Below are 17,915 nucleotides of genomic sequence, written 5' to 3'. Positions count from 1 at the left end.
TGGATCATCTGGCGTTTCACCTGCGCGGAACCGGAGGAAGAAGGAACACCTGTGGAACACCCGAGTACAACGCCCCACAGAGACCCCTCTGAGGTCCGCGCAGCCGAACTTAACCGAACTTTACCGAACACAGTGACCGAAACCCCCCTCACTCCCCCCACCCACCGCTGCCGCTGCTGCTCCTCCCGCCCCAGGGACAACGGACAACAAGTGTTCACCTGGTGAAGTAGAGACACTGCGGGATAATGGAGTCTTGTGGTGCTGTAGTTCCGGTTCTGGTGACGGTTCTGATGGGAACTAAAACAGCGTCGTAGTTTGTTCGGGATACGGGAGTGAGCACGCGCTAGAAGATGTCTGTGAGCGAGCTGTACACAAAGGTGAGTGTGCGCGCGCGCGTGTTGCGAGTTTCTGTTCAGACTGATTCACCTGTGAACACTTCTTCACCACACACACACACACAGCTGACCACGCAAGTCTGAAAACAAAGATGTCGTCACACACCTAACCTTATGCACATTTATAGAAACTTTACGCGGCACGTCCCGTTCAGCCCCCGGGCTCCAGACAACAGGTGCACGGTGTACGAGGTGGAAGTGTGACGCGTGTGAATGCGTGATGTCGATCGTGTGTGAGCCGAAGAGTGCAGCGGGACAGACTCATGACTGCTGTTCGGTTTGTTCGCTCTGTTCCCGGGCTGATCCGTCACAAGAGACCCGTTTGTCACGAATTGACTGGTTATTTAACGGGGTTCGGCGCAGGTGAACTGTGGTAAAACAGACAGTGTAGCCCGGGTTTTAATTAAACACAACAACAAGGAACGAACCTCATTTGAATTGCAGCGAAGTTTGGACGGCGGGTCCCCGTGCTGCTGCAGGCTGTCGACAACAGGTGGACGGTGAGCTCAGGTGTGAAGTGTGACGTAACGACGTGTACGTGGTGGATCTCGTGCGAGCCGAATGGAGCAGGTGGTCGAACAGATCACTGACGTTCGGTGACGTCATGAGAACGTGATAGGTTTGTGATAAATCATCAGATTTTTCAATGGAGTTCAGTTTTGGGGTTTTTTGAGAAGAGGTTGAGGTGGTTTTTACAGCAGCCTCACAGATCTGATCATCTTATTGATTATAAATACATAAATAATAATAAATAACGTTTTTTATGTTTTGATTAGCTGCATCGGGATCAACGAAAAACGCAGGGAAATCACAGGGCATGACAGTTCCTCTGTAAGTTAAAGTAAAATACATCAACACAATTATTGATGCATAAAGTCTCGGCGTTTTTTAAAAGCAGCAGTTACAGCTCCAGCTCCCAGACAAAAACAAAACAACACTAAACAACAGAACACCACCCAGGTTGACATAGTTACATTCAAATGACTGGGAAGTGCAGTCAGATACGGTGTCAGTCGGTCAGTCAGGCGCAGAGGGGACGCCATGTCCATGACAGGTCACCATCATTTTTAATCCCTGAAAAACAATGGGTGAATACTTTAAAAAAAATCCAGAATTAAAGATGAGAGATGATTACTCCTGATCGCTCCGTGTTTACTTTAGCTGCCTGAATAATAATGCACTGAACAGGTGAGAGATGAGCTTATCGCTCTCTTTATTCTCAGAATGTGTACGTCCGTGTCAGTTTTCTGAGTTATATTATGGGATATACATGTAAAAGAGCCCTGGACAAATAAGCCACACAGTCTTTGTGTTGGTCATATTTTCCATGTGGTTCCTCCTCGCAGTGTTTCAGTTCAGAGTCATTTGTATATTTTCAATAACAAAATCTTGTTGTTTGATGAGTGATAGTGATCTGCCGCTGCCTCACTGCGGCCTCGCTTTGAAACAAGAATTACATGCACATATACAATTTCAATGTATTGTTGGAGGCAGCAGAGGATCAACAACGCGCTGATTTTCTCTATGGACTTTGGTGATGGAGACGGAGCAATCTGAACTATCCCTTTAAGTCTGAAACAGATTTTTACCTCATATATTCAGGACAATAGATTATTTCTGAGCCTTTAGTTTTGCCTTTGTGCAGCTCACAGAGGAGCTGGTTTTCCCTCATTGTCAGCACAAAACTAGTGCAGCTAGTAATGTCTTTGTTGTGTTTACGCTAACTTTTATAATCTACAGTTGTGCCCGTATGACGACAAAGCTGCTGGCTGCAGTGTTTAACCCTATCGTCATCATGGCAGACCAGTGCTCAGTGGTTCAGGCTCACTTTGATCAGTTTGTCACTGCTAAATAAGGGTGGGAATCACCAGAGACGCCACAATACAATATTATCACGATATTTAAGTCACAATATGATATTATCACATTATCACAATACGATATTATCCCAATATATGATCCCAATATGTAAGTCACAATATTATATCATCATGATATTTAAGTCACAATATGATATTATCACATTAACACAATATATATCACAATATTTAAGTCACAATATGATATTATTACGATATTTAAGTCACAATACGATATTATCACAATATATTATCACGATATTGAAGTCACAATATATTATAACGATATTGAAGTCACAATATATTATCACGATATTTAAGTCACAAGATGATATTATCACATTAACACAATAAATATCACGATATTTAAGTCACAATATGATATTATCACGATATTTAAGTCACAATATGATATCAAGATATTTAAGTCACAATATGATATTATCACGATATTTAAGTCACAATATGATATCAAGATATTTAAGTCACAATATGATATCACGATATTTAAGTCACAATACGATACCACAATATATTATCACGATATTTAAGTCACAATACTATGTTATCACAATATGATATCATTATACGATTTCCATTATTATCACAATATGTTATCACGATATTTAATTCCCAATATGATATTATCAGGATATTTAAGTCTCAATACAATATTATCACAATATTTGTCACAATACGATATTATCATGATACGATTTCACGCTATTATCGCAATATATTATCACGATATTTTAGTCACAATATGATATTATTACAATATTTAAGTCACAATATGATATCACGATACGATATTTGTCATGATACGATTTCACTATATTATCACAATATTCAAGTCACAATATTTAAGTCAGAATACAATATTATTACAATATAATATTATCACAATATTTATGGCAGAATACGATATCATGATGGGGGGGGGAATCGATACAGTAAAATATTGTGATATTTTCCTTCATAGGAGTTATAGGATCAATAGCAGTATTGATCATTATCAGTATTGATAAGCAGTATCAGTATCAGTTTTGATAAAAATGAACCCTAAGGACACATGGATCCCATTCCCTTGTAAACTTTAAATCTTTATTGTGAAACGTTCAGATTATTTCTGTCTCACCAGGAGAAAGACGACTTCCTCACGTATGCAAATATTTCTTAAAGCCTGTGGATTAAGTTTAATCTCTTCATCAAGAATGGGACTAATAGTCCTCGTGCCGACGTCTATTATCTTCTCAATGCCCAGTGGAAAGATAAACCACAGGGTGGAGCTGAACATGTCCCACACAGGTAGCAATTATGTTTTACATCATCCGACTCTGGTGATTTCATGGTGTCGTTATTGCTGCACTACACTTTACACTTTTAAACATGAAATTACAAATATCTGTCCCCTGAAAATCTCAGATTATTCCTCCTGAAGCTGAAAGAGGAAGTGGATGAGTTGTCACTTCCTCTGTTTTGATTGTTTACTATTGTTTTAAGTATTGAACAAACACTTAGATCTGTGTGTTTCTGTGTGTGTGTAAGCCCCTCCCTCTGACTCCCCCAGTCTACTAAGAGATTAATTAATCCAGATTTGAAGTTGTGGGTATCAGCCCCACTGCTCCATCTGGCTGTTTGTGGTCAGTGTGTCTGAGATTAAGCTGAGTCATGGTTTCTTCTGCTTTGTCAGCTCTTTTTTTTTACAGTTTATATTGCACTAATTTAAAGGGAGGGGGCGCTGTAATCTGCTACAGTGGAAATCTGTTGGTACTGTTGTTGTTGTTGTTTACGTTGTCACTGTTGTTGTTGTCATTGTTGCTTTTGTCACTGATTCTGTTGTTGCTTTGAAACAGTGGTGACATAAGAGGTAACTGACCTCAGATCAGTTTGATGAGGACATGCTTTAATATAAAAATCACAGCATGTGTGCGACAGGTGGACAGTGTGATAAAACAGGTGTGTGTGTGAGTGTGTATGTGCGTGCGTGTGTGTGTGAACGGTCTTTCTTGGAGGTCAGAATCCTCGACAGGTGTTTGCGTCTTCCTGACGGACACACCCAGGGTTCACTGAAGGCTGATGTCATTGTGCTTACACACCAGTGGGCGGAGTCTCGGTGACTTCACGTGTGTGTGTGTGTGTGTGTGTGTGTGTGTGTGTGTGTGTGTGTGTGTGTGTGTGTGTGTGTGTGTGTGTGTGTGTGTGTGTGTGTGTGTGTGTGTGTGTGTGTGTGTGTGTGTGTGTGTGTGTGTGTGTGTGTGTGTTTGTGTAACCCGAGACAGATTCATGAGTTCACAGACTGAGATTAACTGCAGGCTGCGGACTGGGCAGATTCAAATGAACATGCAGCCAGGAAACTTAATCCTGCGTCAGACGCTCTTTAGCCTCTTTTTCTTTTATTGTTGCTTGTTCTGCCCCTCCCCCTCCCCCCACTGATAACACATTCCTGCAGGCATGGGAGCATCCACCGGGGGGGGAGGGGCGTCACCGCTGCGCCCTCATTATTCCGCGGCGTGTCCCGTGGAGACGCCACCGAACGTGTCAAATGTGTCCCAGATAAACAGGCGGTGATAGAGGTCAGGTCATAACACAGGCCTCCTCTGATTGGCTGTGCAAATCAACTACTAAATACTTGTATAGTAATTACTTAAAATGCTTCCGTTATGATGATTTTAATTGATTTAGTTGACTCAAAAGTGTCACCTGCTGAGTGAAATCACATCATCATGAATGTGTGTATACAGCGGTACATTACTTTGATGTGTGTGTGTGTGTGGTAATGAATGACACACAGGTGTGCTGCTTCCTCCTTCCTGTTAAAAGAAGGAAGTCTAACCTGCTCACTGTGTGTGAGAGAGATCTTTTAAACTACAAAATTATAGCATGAAACATGGTGTTTTTAGTGTGGAATATTATGTTTAATGTGCACCATGATGATGTTTTTGTGTATAATGTTTTTTTAGTGGAGAATGTGATGAATCGTGATGTTTTATGGTTGGAATGTAAGTCACTTAGTGAGTAAACTTTGTTTCTATAGCACAACTATTTAAAAATACATCACATAAAAATGTACCATAAAAATTATGCCACCAGACGACTAAAAACAGTGTCTTCAGCTGTTTCAGCCAAATCAGTTTAATGAAAACAGTTTCCGCGATGTTTGTCTGTTTCAGTTCACTCGGGTTTGGATCCCGGACCCTGAAGATGTGTGGATCGCTGCAGAGATCACCAAAGATTACAAATTGGGAAATACGGTCCTTCATCTCAAATTGGAAGATGAGACGGTATTTAACATCACATGTTCACGCCATTACAAGATATTAATATATATATATGTGTCTTGATGATGCACTGACTGTGTTTTGTGTTTTTTCTCAGCCTGTGGAATATCCCATCGGTCCAAAGAGTAACCCTCTTCCTTTCCTGCGTAATCCTGACATCCTGGTGGGGGAGAATGACCTCACCGCTCTCAGTTACCTGCACGAACCGGCGGTGCTGCACAACCTCAAAGTCCGCTTCCTGGAGTCCAACCACATCTACACGTACTGCGGTCAGTCTCTGCCGATCCCAGATCAGTTGCAGTTCAATCCCGTGTGTGAGCGTGTGTGGTACATGTACATGCTGAGGTCGGGTGTGATGTGTGCTCTCGTCAGGTATCGTCTTGGTGGCCATCAACCCGTATGACCAGCTGCAGATCTATGGAGAGGAGGTCATCAACGCCTACAGTGGGCAGAACATGGGCGACATGGACCCTCATATCTTTGCTGTAGCTGAAGAAGCTTACAAGCAGATGGCCAGGTCAGATCTGCACGTGTCCGTGATCAATGTATCAGTTATATCGCAAGTTATTGATCCCTGAGGCAGGACATAATATGGTGTAGGTGGATAATTATGGTGTTTGGTTTTTATATTTGTTCATAAAAATGTTAGCAGGTATAAATATACATTGTAGCATTTGCTGGAATAAATCATCAAGTCAGTCAAATCGGAATCAAGTCATTCCGAGATACTTTTTGTTTTTGAGACTAAACTCAGCTCACTGTCAAAGTGTATCAGGGCAAATGGATCATTTCCTGATTTTCAAAAATTCATTTAAATTATTCCTTAAGAGATATGCAAATATTTTCAACAGTTTCTCGTTCAGGGCGATACCGACTATTTTGATGGTAAATTTCAAGTCATTCCGAGATACTTTTTGTTTTTTTGAAAAAAGTCAGCTCACTGTCAAAGTGCATCAGGGCAAATGGATCATTTTCTGATTTTCAAATATTGATTACAATTATTCCTTAAGAGATATGGGAATATTTTCAACAGATCCTTGTTCAGGGCGACGCTGAATGTTACTGTGTAACATTTCAAGTCATTCCGAGATACTTTTTATACTTGTAGTATTTCTCTGAACGCGTGTGTGATGATGACAGTGTTTTGTCACTGCAGGGACGAGAGGAATCAGTCCATCATCGTGAGTGGAGAATCTGGAGCAGGAAAGACGGTTTCCGCAAAGTACGCCATGCGTTTCTTCGCCACGGTGGGAGGTTCGGCGAACGACACAAATGTCGAGGAGAAAGTGCTGGCCTCCAGTCCCATCATGGAGGTGAGTGTCCTGCTGCGTGATGTCACGCTCCTCTCTGTTTGTGGAACACAGAAACATGATTGGCTACGTCTCCTTTGTTTGCCAGGCCATTGGAAACGCAAAGACCACCCGGAACGACAACAGCAGTCGCTTCGGAAAGTACATTCAGATCGGGTTCAGCCGACACTACCACATCATTGGTGCCAACATGCGGACGTATTTGCTGGAGAAGTCGAGGGTTGTTTTCCAGGTTTGTTGCCTGTTGTTAAGTGGCCAACATGTGCCACCCTGCATCCAGCAGGGGGCACTCGCAGTACAGTGTCAGTACCTTATGCAAGCCCACTTCATAAAAACCTGAACCATCACTTTAATCTCTGTGACACATTTACAGGCTGAGGAAGAGAGGAATTATCACATCTTCTATCAGCTCTGTGCCTCTGCAAGTTTACCCGAGTTCAAAGACCTGAATCTCAGTGAGTCTGTGCATATGATCACGTGACCTCCTGACCACTGTCGCACACACAAGTGAAGAGTAAAATCCAGGACCTCTTTTTTATCTCTTTCAGCCAGTGCAGAGGACTTCACCTACACGTCCTTAGGAGAGAACATCTTTATCGAAGGAGTGAATGATGCCGAGGACTTTAAGAAGACCAGAGAGGCCTTCAGCCTTCTGGGTAAGGACGGACATTAGCATTTATTTCCCACTGAGTCATATTCCCGTCATTCGGATTGACTTCTGTGGCTGCTTGATGCTAACAACACATCTACCTAGCTAGCAAAAGGTCTGAGAAGGCTCTGTCCTCATGTGTGAAACATCTGTGTGCTTTCAGGAGTGAAGGAGAGCACTCAGAGCAACATCTTCAAAGTCATGGCCTCCATTCTTCATCTGGGGAACATAGACATCTGCTCCGATCGAGACGGAGAGATGTGCCACATCTCGGTAACGTTCGCTCGCTGGCGTTCCACACACACGTGCACCCGTTCCATATTTCTGTTAAACGACGTATGCACTGTGTGTTGCAGAAGGGCGACGCCCACCTGAGCGACTTCTGCAAACTTCTGGGCGTGGAGCACAAGCAGATGGAGCACTGGCTATGTCACCGGAAGCTCGCCACCACCTCGGAGACGTACGTGAAGGCCATGTCGTACAAACAGGCGTGCAACGCCCGAGACGCCCTCGCCAAGCACATCTACGCGCGCATGTTCGACTGGATCGTGGAGCACATCAACTTGGCCCTGCATACGTCCGCCAAACAGCACTCCTTCATCGGCGTCCTGGACATCTATGGGTAACTTCTCAAGCAGTCGCCTCGGTGCGTCGTCGGATGTTTGCGGTGCGTTCACGCCACACGTTTGTTTTGTTCCTCTGTAGGTTCGAGACGTTCGAGATCAACAGTTTTGAACAGTTCTGCATCAATTACGCCAACGAGAAACTTCAGCAGCAGTTTAACTCTGTAAGTCGTCCTCACGAAGAACAAAACACGGTGCTAATTAGGCAGAACCTCATTTCTGAGGGACTGCTTAAGTTCAGGGCTAAGATCTGAATTGTTATTAGTGTGAGAAGAAGTTCCTAGATATGATTTGAAGATAACAAAAGTGTGTGTGTGTCTGCAGCATGTGTTTAAGCTGGAGCAGGAGGAGTACATGAAGGAGCAGATTCCCTGGGAGCTGATCGACTTCTACGACAACCAGCCGTGTATTGACCTGATCGAGGCTCGACTCGGCATCCTGGACCTGCTGGACGAGGAGTGTAAGGTACGAGCGGACATCATTTTCTTAGGAACGGCCTCCTCTGACTCTGACTCGTGTTTCTTTGTATAACGTGTTTTCTTCTTCTTGTTGTGTTGTTGTTTCTCAGGTTCCCAAGGGAACCGACACAAACTGGGCTCAGAAGCTCTACACGCAGCACAGCGGCAGCGCTCACTTCCAGAAACCTCGCATGTCCAACATGTCCTTCATCATCATACACTTCGCCGACCAGGTAAGCCATCCATCGTCGGGCTCTGATCAGGTGTTGTCAGGTGTTTGAGCAGCAGCAGAACAGGTGATGACGAGTGACGCTTACTTGCAGGTGGAGTATCAGTGCGACGGTTTTCTGGAGAAGAACAGAGACCGGGTGTACGAGGAGCAGATCAACATCCTGAAGGCCAGCCAGGTGAGACACAGCTGACCTCTGACCTTTAATGTGATGACGTTTGTCGTGACGTCAAACCGAACGCCAACTCTTTGCCGCCTCCATCAGTCCCAGCTCGTCGCAGATCTGTTTCACGAGAAGAACGACGCACCCGCCGCAAAGTCCTCCAAGGTCAACGTCCGTGCTGCAAAGTCGGCGCCCAGAGCTCCGAACAAGGAGCACAGGAAGACAGTCGGACTCCAGGTGAGCTCGCACGCTGCTGCAAGGCCGTCCGCTGTCACAACTGTGCGCCGTTGTGACTCACGTTTTTTTGTATTTAATCCAGTTCCGCAGTTCCCTGCAGCTCCTCATGGAGACACTGAACGCCACAACGCCGCACTACGTACGCTGCATCAAACCCAACGACTTCAAGGAGGCATTTTCGTGAGTGTGACGTTTGTTGTTTTCTGGAGTTACAGCGGCACTGGATGTTCCCTCGCACTAATTTTGTGACTGAATAGACGCCACATGATGCTGTTATTCTGTTGACGTCACAGACTCGGGCACAAGACAGATTTTTATCCACTCTGGTGAAATCTACAAAGCTGAAGCAAGTGGAAATAAATCAAAAAAATTCTTAAAATCCCACCAGAACAAAGTATTAGGATGATGTCATCAAAATCATGATGTAAAGAAACCCAGAGGAACAGAGTTTGAGTGTGAACAGACTCTGTATGACCTGCTCTTGTCAGTATTTGTGACTCGTGGTAAATTAGATGATGAGTCAGTCACATGTCGCGTTCCAGACTCAGGTTCGCTCAGTTGCCTCTAAACCTCCGTAGGTGCTCACACGATGCCCAAGAGAAAGATGAGGTTGGACGCCCACGTTTAAATCTGAGCATTAACTTGTTATTGTTATCCGAGCGATGATCACCTGGACGTTAATGTGTTTTCCCGTTTGTGGTCACAGGTTCGACTCGAAGCGAGCGGTGCAGCAGCTCCGAGCGTGTGGTGTTCTGGAGACGATCCGGATCAGTGCAGCCGGATATCCTTCCAGGTGAGTCCTCCTCTTTCTCACGTTCACCTGTTCTGTGTTTCTGCCTTTTAGAATATTATTGGCTATGATTGATGAAGTCACTGTGGTTTGTTGTTGTTGTTGTTGTGTCTCCTGCTCAGACAACTTAGTCAGCTCCTTCCATGAAATCTAATCATCAGTGACCGAGACATTAGTAGAGTAGAACACTTTCCAAAATCGCTCAATAAAACGGTTTAATTCCATCATTTATAATTTGGTTTAAAACATTTGAAGACTGGAACATTCTACTCTAGAATTTACAGACGGTGATCCACATGAAGAAGCAGAGACTTCAACAAAGTTCAAACAGGAAATGTAGTTTTGGTTACGGCGAATAAACTGCGTGTTCCCTGTTTCCAGGTGGACGTACCTGGACTTTTTCAGCAGGTATCGAGTGTTGATGAAGAAATCTGACTTGATGTCATCAGACAGGAAGCTGGTGTGTCGAAAACTGCTGGAGACTCTCATCAAGGTAATGACTGACACTGTACTGTATGTACTTCATGTAGAGCCGTATCTGAAACGTCTGACGCTGACGAGCTTCACGATAATCTTTCCCTCGCCTCTCAGGATTCCGACATGTTCCAGTTCGGAAAGACGAAGATCTTCTTCCGCGCGGGTCAGGTGGCGTACCTGGAGAAGCTGCGCGCGGATAAGTTCCGTGCGGCGTGCATCATGATCCAGAAGACGGTAAGGGGCTGGCTGCAGAGAATCCGGTACCTGAAGATCCGCAAGATGGCCGTCACTCTGCAGAGATACGGCCGAGGATACCTGGCCCGCAGGTACGTGTGTGTTACACTCATTTTAAACACATCATGGTCCATCCTCAGTGTATATAAGGTGGTCATGATGCCCTGATGTCTTCCTCTATAGGTACGCCGAGTACTTGCGTTTGACTCGAGCGGCGATCGTCTGTCAGAAGCAGTATCGTATGGTGAGAGATCGACGGGCGTATCTAACAGTGAGACAGGCGGTCATCACCATCCAGGCCTACGCCAAAGGAATGTTTACACGCAGGATTTACTGGGAGGTAAATAAAAAAATCTGTTTTTGCTCCGACGGTTCTTGAACGCATCACTGCCTCTGTAGCTCTTTGTGTTGCTGCTGCTGCCGTCAGCAGTGAATTAGAAACGGAGCGCTTCCAATTAAAGGTGGAATGTGGTGAAGGCGGACTCTTAACGCTGCGTCCTCTGCTCTGTAGTTCCTCCTGCACCACAAGGCCATGATCATCCAGAAGAATGTCCGCGGCTGGATGCAGAGGAGGAAGTTCAGGCGGGCACGCAACGCCGCCATCACCATCCAGTGTGCGTTCAGACGAATGAGAGCCAAGCGAGAGCTGAAGCAGCTGAAGATCGAGGCTCGCTCGGCAGAACACCTGAAGAATCTGAACATGGGCATGGAGAACAAGATCGTGCAGCTGCAGAGGAAGATGGACGACCAGGTAACGATTTTTTGACGCGTCCGTAGTGCCAAGCCCACTGCTGCTGCTGCTGCTGCGTCACCGAGTTTGTCTTCCCGTTTCAGTCCAAAGATTACAAATCTCAGAACGTGAAGCTGCAGCAGGTGAACACCACGCTGGAGTCCGAGGTCAGCAAAATGCAGAAGGAGCTGGAGGTGATACGAGTTCAGCAGGGCGACGGCGGTCAGCTGACGTCACTGCAGAAGGAGCTGGAGCGGCTGAGGAAGGAGCTTGAGGAGGCACACGCACACAGGAAGAAGTTGGAGGAGGAGCACGGCAGTGAGAAAACGTCCCTGCAGCAGGTGAGGTCATCGTCCATCAGGGGCGTGGACGCCCGTGTCCTGATGATGTCATCACACTGTGTCTCGATGATGTCATCACAACGTGTCTCTGTTTCTGACCTCAGAGGGTGGAGGAGCTGGAGACCGAAAACACTCTGCTCAAGAGCGAGAAGGAAGAAATGAACCAGAGGATCCGTCAGCAGGTGAAGACCTCTGCAGGTGAGAGACGATCCTACCGCCTCCGGCCAGCAGGTGTCACTGTTTCACTACCATAACATAATGAAACATAATGAAATATGAAATGTATTTGAAGTGCTTTGGGTTTGTAATTTCATAACTTAAACAATAGGTGTCAGTAGTGTGCTGTGCTCAGGCCTTTGTGTGTGCTCCTGTCTCTCAGAGGACAGCAATGCGTCTCAAAGAGAGACGTCCCTTCAAACAGAGTTGGACGCGGACAGACTGAGATACCAGAATCTGCTCAAAGAATTTTCTAAAGTGGAGCTGAGATGCGACAACCTGAAGGAGGAGCTGTCCATGACCAAGGTGAGGTGTCACACACCAGTCCTCAGGTGGACCACCATTGCCCCCTGTAGGCAGACATTGTGACTCGGTCATGGTTATGATGTGATGGAGAAAGGAGCTGCAACTTTAACTCTCCTTCTCCCATAATCCTTCAGTTCCAACCTGGCCACCGGAGGAATGAGTCCAATCAGAGCAGCCTGGAGTCGGACTCTAACTTCCCATCTGTGTCCATGTCAGAGGTCGGAGACACTGAAGACTCAATTCAGCTGGTGGAGGTGAGTCTTTGTGAGGTCAGAAGGTGATGACAGAACCAGGCAATGATTGGATGAGACGGTGACTGTGCTTTTTAAAATTATTTTTTACAGGAAATGGGCATGGAGAAAGCAGCGATGGACATCAGTCTGTTTATGAAGCTGCAGAAACGTGTGCGTGAGCTGGAGCAGGAGAGGAAGAGGCTGCAAAGCACCGTGGACAAGATGGAGGATCTCGCTAAGCGCAGGGTGATGATGATGATGATGACGATGATGTTGTTGATAATAACGATGTATCACAGAGCAGAACGTCTGAGTGTTTTCTGATTCCCTCTCAGGGCTCGGAGGCCAGGAGTCCGACCTCGGATCAAGAGGCTGCAGATCTGACGTACAACAACCTCAAGGTGCGAACTTTAAATGCACGTTAAACGCACGCGACAACATGCGTTTGACACACTTTTACTATGAAATTCTCTGCAGAGAGAGGAGCTGGAGTCGGAGAACAAAAAACTGAAGGACGACCTGAACACGCTGAGGAAGAACATCGCCGAGCGCGCGGCTCAGAACAACACGAACAGCGAGCTGCAGGACAGCTACAACCTGCTGCTCAGTCAACTCAAAGCAGCCAACGAGGAGCTGGACGCCCGCAAAGAGGAGGTGCTGATCCTCAGGACTCAGATCGTCAGCTCTGCTCAGCGACTGGAGCAGAACGAACAAGTGGTGAGTTTGTCTACGTCCTGTCTCTGGATTTACAGACTACAGATTACCGCTCATTAAGCCGATGAGCATTTATGTTCACTCTTCTAACTGAGGAAGTGTCAGTAACCGTCAATGTTACACTCTTTCAGCAGCAGAGCGAGAACGTTCCCACTGTTTCCGATGTTCCTGATGTTCCTGACGTTCCTGAAGTTCCCGAAGTTCCTGAGGACAAAGAGGAGGCGCTCAAAGCGTATCAAGGACTGGCCGAGTCCAAACGGTCAGTGACACAATGCATGTTTGGAACAACATGGAGAAACTTTGACCTCACCCAGGAGCTGTGTTTCTGCATTCATGACATTTAAGCTGTGCTTCCTTATACTCTTCAAATCTACTGGTTTCCTCTTCTTCTGTCCGTCTGTCCCTTTGTTGCTTTTGACTCTTATGTCCTCGGACTCTGTCCCTTCTGTCTTTGTGGACACCAGTCTCCAGCAGGACTGGTGTCTTCTGAACGAAGATGGCGAGCTGGCGTTGGCAAACCACGGTCTCAAACAAGTTGCCAGGTTTCTGTTCATTTCTTCTTTTTTTCTGCTTCTTTTTCCAAACACACAAGCAGTGACTCGAATGTCACGTGATCAGGTTTGGTACGAGACCTGACATCAGGTGGTCGTCTGACATTTCCTCTGTATTTCCAATTTTAATTTTTTCCCTATATTGTCAACTCCTCCCTTAAGTACAAAAACTTAATTGTGACATTTCAAGACAGCTTTGTGTCAGTACCTCTTCCAAACACACTTCAGAAAACCTAAACTTGACCTGTGGACGTCCTCCTGTCTTCAGGCTCCTGGAGTCGCAGCTGCAGTCTCTGAAACGTCAGCACAAAGACGAGTTGGACGCTCTCCGCACTCAGATCGAGCTGTTGAAGGACGACATCGAGAAGAAGCAGGAGCTGCTCAGTTACACCATGTCCCTGTCCCCGGAGGCTCAGGTGGAATACAGCGTCCAGCAGGAGATCACGCGACTCACCAACGACAACCTGGTGAGGAAGGACGCAGGGGACGCAAGACGCATCGCTGCTGGACATTTAACGCGTTGTTCCTCTAACGCTGGTGTGTTTGTCCTGCAGGACCTCAAGGAGCTGGTGGAAAAACTGGAGAAGAACGAGAGGAAACTCAAGAAGCAGCTGAGGATCTACATGAAGAAGGTCCAGGAGCTTGAAGGTGAGACATAGAGGGTGAGAAGACGCCTCTGTCCTACCTCTACTTCATGTCTCACGTTTGTTTGTCTCTTGTCCCCGTCTCAGCGGTCCAAGCAGCAGCTCTGAGCAGCAGATCGAGACCGGAGCTGAGTCGTCAGGTGACAGTTCAGAGGAAGGAGAAGGACTTTGAAGGAATGCTGGAGTACGACAAGGAGGACGAGGTCTTCCTGTTGAAGTCGCTCATCACAGGTGAGCTGCGAGGTCACGGGTCAGCTGACCGCATGGTTACGAACGACGCGACTTTAACGTGTTGTTGTTGTCGTGTTCCAGACATGAAGCCCACCTCCGTGTCGGCGACTGTGCCCTGCCTGCCCGCGTACATCCTCTTCATGTGCATCCGCCACGCCGACTACATCAACGACGACCAGAAGGTGGAGTCTCTGCTCACCTCCACCATCAACGCCATCAAGAAGGTCTTGAAGGTGAGCGAGCGTTCACTGTCACATATCCACGCGCTTCTGTGCCCGTCACCATGGTAACGTCTCTTCTCTGTCCGTGCAGAAAAACAGCGACGACTTCGAGATGACGTCCTTCTGGTTGGCCAACACGAGTCGTCTGCTCCACTGCCTGAAGCAGTACAGCGGCGATGAGGTGCGACGCTTGCTACCGCGAGTCAATGGTCCGCTGTCAGACAAGTCCACGTCTTTGACGGCACCGTGTGGTTTGTGTTTCAGGCGTTCATGACGCAGAACTCGCCCAAGCAGAACGAGCACTGTCTGAAGAACTTTGACCTGGCCGAGTACCGGCAGGTGCTGAGCGACCTGTCCATCCAGATCTACCAGCAGCTCATCAAGGTCGCTGAGGGCATCATACAGCCCATGATCGGTGAGCGGGCACTCACAATATTAGGGTGTTTCTGTCCTCCAGAGGGGTCCACGAAGTCATTTACTGACCTGGCGTCAGGTTCTTTGAGAATCGTGTCCTGGTTGTTTGACCCTGAGGACGTTCTCCATCTCTTTGTCCCCAGTGTCGGCCATGTTGGAAAGCGAGAGCATTCCCAGCCTCGCGGCGGTGAAGCCGACGGGCTACAGGAACCGCTCGTCCAGCATGGACATGGACAGCGGCGGCCCGAGCAGCTACACTCTGGAGGCGCTGATCAGACAGCTGGGACAGTTCCAGAGCATGATGAGTGAACACGGGCTGGACCCCGAGATCGCGGGTCAGGTGATCCGTCAGCTGTTCCACTGCATCGACGCCATCACGCTCAACAACCTGCTGCTGCGCAAAGACGTGTGTTCCTGGAGCAAGGGCATGCAGCTGAGGTAGACGACGAATCTCATGACGTCGCAGTGACGCCACCGCGCACACACAACTGGTCTCTGATGTCATTCTGTCTCCGCCCCCCTCAGGTATAACACCAGCCAGATGGAGGAGTGGCTGCGGAGTCACAATCTGTACCAGAGTAAAGCGGCGGAGTGTCTGGAACCGATCATTCAAGCCGCGCAGCTGCTGCAGGTCAAGAAGAAAACCACTCAGGACGCAGAGGCCATCTGCTCGCTGTGCTCCGCCCTCACCACACAACAGGTCCGCCCACCCGACACAAGTCACATGACACGTCTAACATATCTTGTAATGTGGAATTTTTACACTACCTTTCTAAAGTTTGGGGTCTCCTATACAATTTTTGTTGTGTTTTCCATTAAAAGTCATACTTTGATTCACCAAAAGAGTTGCAAAATGAATAGAAAATATAGTCAAGAAATTGACAAGATGAGAAATAATGATTTTTATTCAAAATAGAACGAGCAAAGCCGTTTTCAGCTGTGCTAACATCATTGCACAAGGGTTTTCAAATCATCCAATAGCCTTCTGACGCGATTAGCAAACACAATGTACTATTAGAACACTGGAAATGGGCCTCTATACACCTATGTATATATTCCATTAAAAACCAAGCGTTTGCAGCAAGAATAGTTTTTTACCATATTAACAATGTATAGAGTGTATTTATGATTAATTTAATGTTATATTCATTGAAAATAAGTGCTTTTCCTTCAAAATTAAGGACGTTTCTAAGTGAGCCCAAACTTTTGAACGGTAGTGTACGTGGCCTGTACTGTGAGATGTGACGCTGACGTGTTGTGTCTCCACAGATTGTTAAGTTGTTGAATCTCTACACGCCGCTGAACGAGTTTGAGGAGCGAGTCACGGTGTCCTTCATCAGAAACATACAGGTGATGATGATGATGATGATGATGATGCCTTTACTTTTTTTCCCCCTTTGTTCTTGCTGTTTTTTCTTGCGTTTGCTGACTGCACTGCTGATGTGTTCACTGTGCAGAATCGTCTCCAGGAGAGGAACGATCCCCAAACCCCCAACCCCCAGCTGCTCATCGACACCAAACAAACGTTCCCCGTCCTCTTCCCGTACACGCCGTCGGCTCTGAGCCTGGACGAGATGCACATCCCCGCCTCCCTCGGCCTCGAATTCCTCGTCAGAGTCTAACCCTCGGCGGGTGGGCGGGCACTTGTGCTCCTGTTCAGTAAAAAGCTCAGGGACAGAAACCATTTTTCACTCAGGATTGATCCAATAAAGAAATCATACAATCATCATTTTTTTTCTAAATTTCCATGGTTCTCCACCGAAAAAACGCACATGATGATGTGTTCAGGTGCCGGAGGAAAATTGAAGACTTTGTCCGACTACGTTTACAGTGTGCCTTTGATTCAATCACCTTTTTTAAACTGAACTGAACTTTATAAACATTTTTAAAAAGAAAGAAAGCGTAAGTTTAATAATCACTAAGTTCATGACAAGAAACACTATAATAATAATAATAATAATATTAATAAAGAAAACTTTAAAAATTAAAGTAGTTTCACTTTGGTTTGTCCACACTGATCTAAACAATGAATCCTTTCATCTGTTATTACAGACGTATTTTTATGAAGCACTAACATAATCAGCAGAGCTGTGACCTGATGGTGGCGCTGTGCATAGCACACGCACACGCACACACCGTGGCAGTTAGTTTAGCAGCTGTGTGAACACAACATTTAGCTGATTCCCACAGAGTCAGGTGCACCATCTGTGTGTGTGAGGTGTCCGTGGTTTACCTGTCACTCAGGTGTACACACACACACACACACACAAACCTCATGGATGTGTTCCAAACAACACACTCGCTCAAAGCACAGTCCTCACTGTCACTTTGTCTTTGATTTGATGTCATACTGGAGCTCATGCTAACAGCATTAGCCTCTCAGGGACATGGACATGAAGAATAGATGAAGCACAGCTTTGATGTCATCTCTCCAGGGGTTACTTCACTGTCCTCTGTGACTTTAGAAGATGCCTTCACTGTCCTCTGTGACTCTCGAAGATGTCTTCACTGTCCTCTGTGACTCTCAATGATGTCTTCAATGTCCTCTGTGACTCTCAATGATGTCTTCAATGTCCTCTGTGACTCTAGAAGATGTTTTCACTCTCCTC

The 17,915-nt window shown here is 46.3% G+C and overlaps 1 protein-coding gene across 1 annotated transcript; it reads left to right on the top strand.

Moving 5' to 3' along the window:
* Positions 1 to 350: 350 nt before the first annotated feature.
* Positions 351 to 17,025, top strand: myo5b (myosin VB; the record flags this gene model as incomplete). Its single annotated transcript, XM_083900823.1, has 40 exons — positions 351 to 377; positions 5,428 to 5,538; positions 5,633 to 5,804; positions 5,908 to 6,052; positions 6,692 to 6,848; positions 6,934 to 7,077; positions 7,219 to 7,300; positions 7,394 to 7,501; positions 7,658 to 7,767; positions 7,851 to 8,116; positions 8,200 to 8,281; positions 8,442 to 8,582; positions 8,686 to 8,808; positions 8,899 to 8,982; positions 9,070 to 9,204; positions 9,287 to 9,384; positions 9,911 to 9,997; positions 10,376 to 10,487; positions 10,586 to 10,797; positions 10,889 to 11,045; positions 11,217 to 11,456; positions 11,540 to 11,776; positions 11,881 to 11,974; positions 12,156 to 12,298; positions 12,433 to 12,552; positions 12,643 to 12,777; positions 12,867 to 12,932; positions 13,009 to 13,248; positions 13,377 to 13,504; positions 13,710 to 13,787; positions 14,065 to 14,263; positions 14,351 to 14,444; positions 14,540 to 14,671; positions 14,753 to 14,904; positions 14,984 to 15,073; positions 15,157 to 15,307; positions 15,450 to 15,744; positions 15,832 to 16,006; positions 16,576 to 16,656; positions 16,764 to 17,025. 40 exons carry the CDS (start codon positions 351 to 353, stop codon positions 16,926 to 16,928), a joined length of 5,568 nt encoding a protein of 1,855 aa, XP_083756949.1. The 3' UTR covers positions 16,929 to 17,025.
* Between the last annotated feature and the right edge of the window lie 890 nt (positions 17,026 to 17,915).

Source organism: Microchirus variegatus, assembly GCF_963457635.1.
Source record: "Microchirus variegatus genome assembly, chromosome: 1".
In the NCBI taxonomy this organism is placed as follows: Eukaryota; Metazoa; Chordata; class Actinopteri; order Pleuronectiformes; family Soleidae; genus Microchirus; species Microchirus variegatus.
The sequence above is the reverse complement of the archived record's forward strand: the minus strand, read 5'-3'. Positions and strand labels throughout refer to the sequence as shown.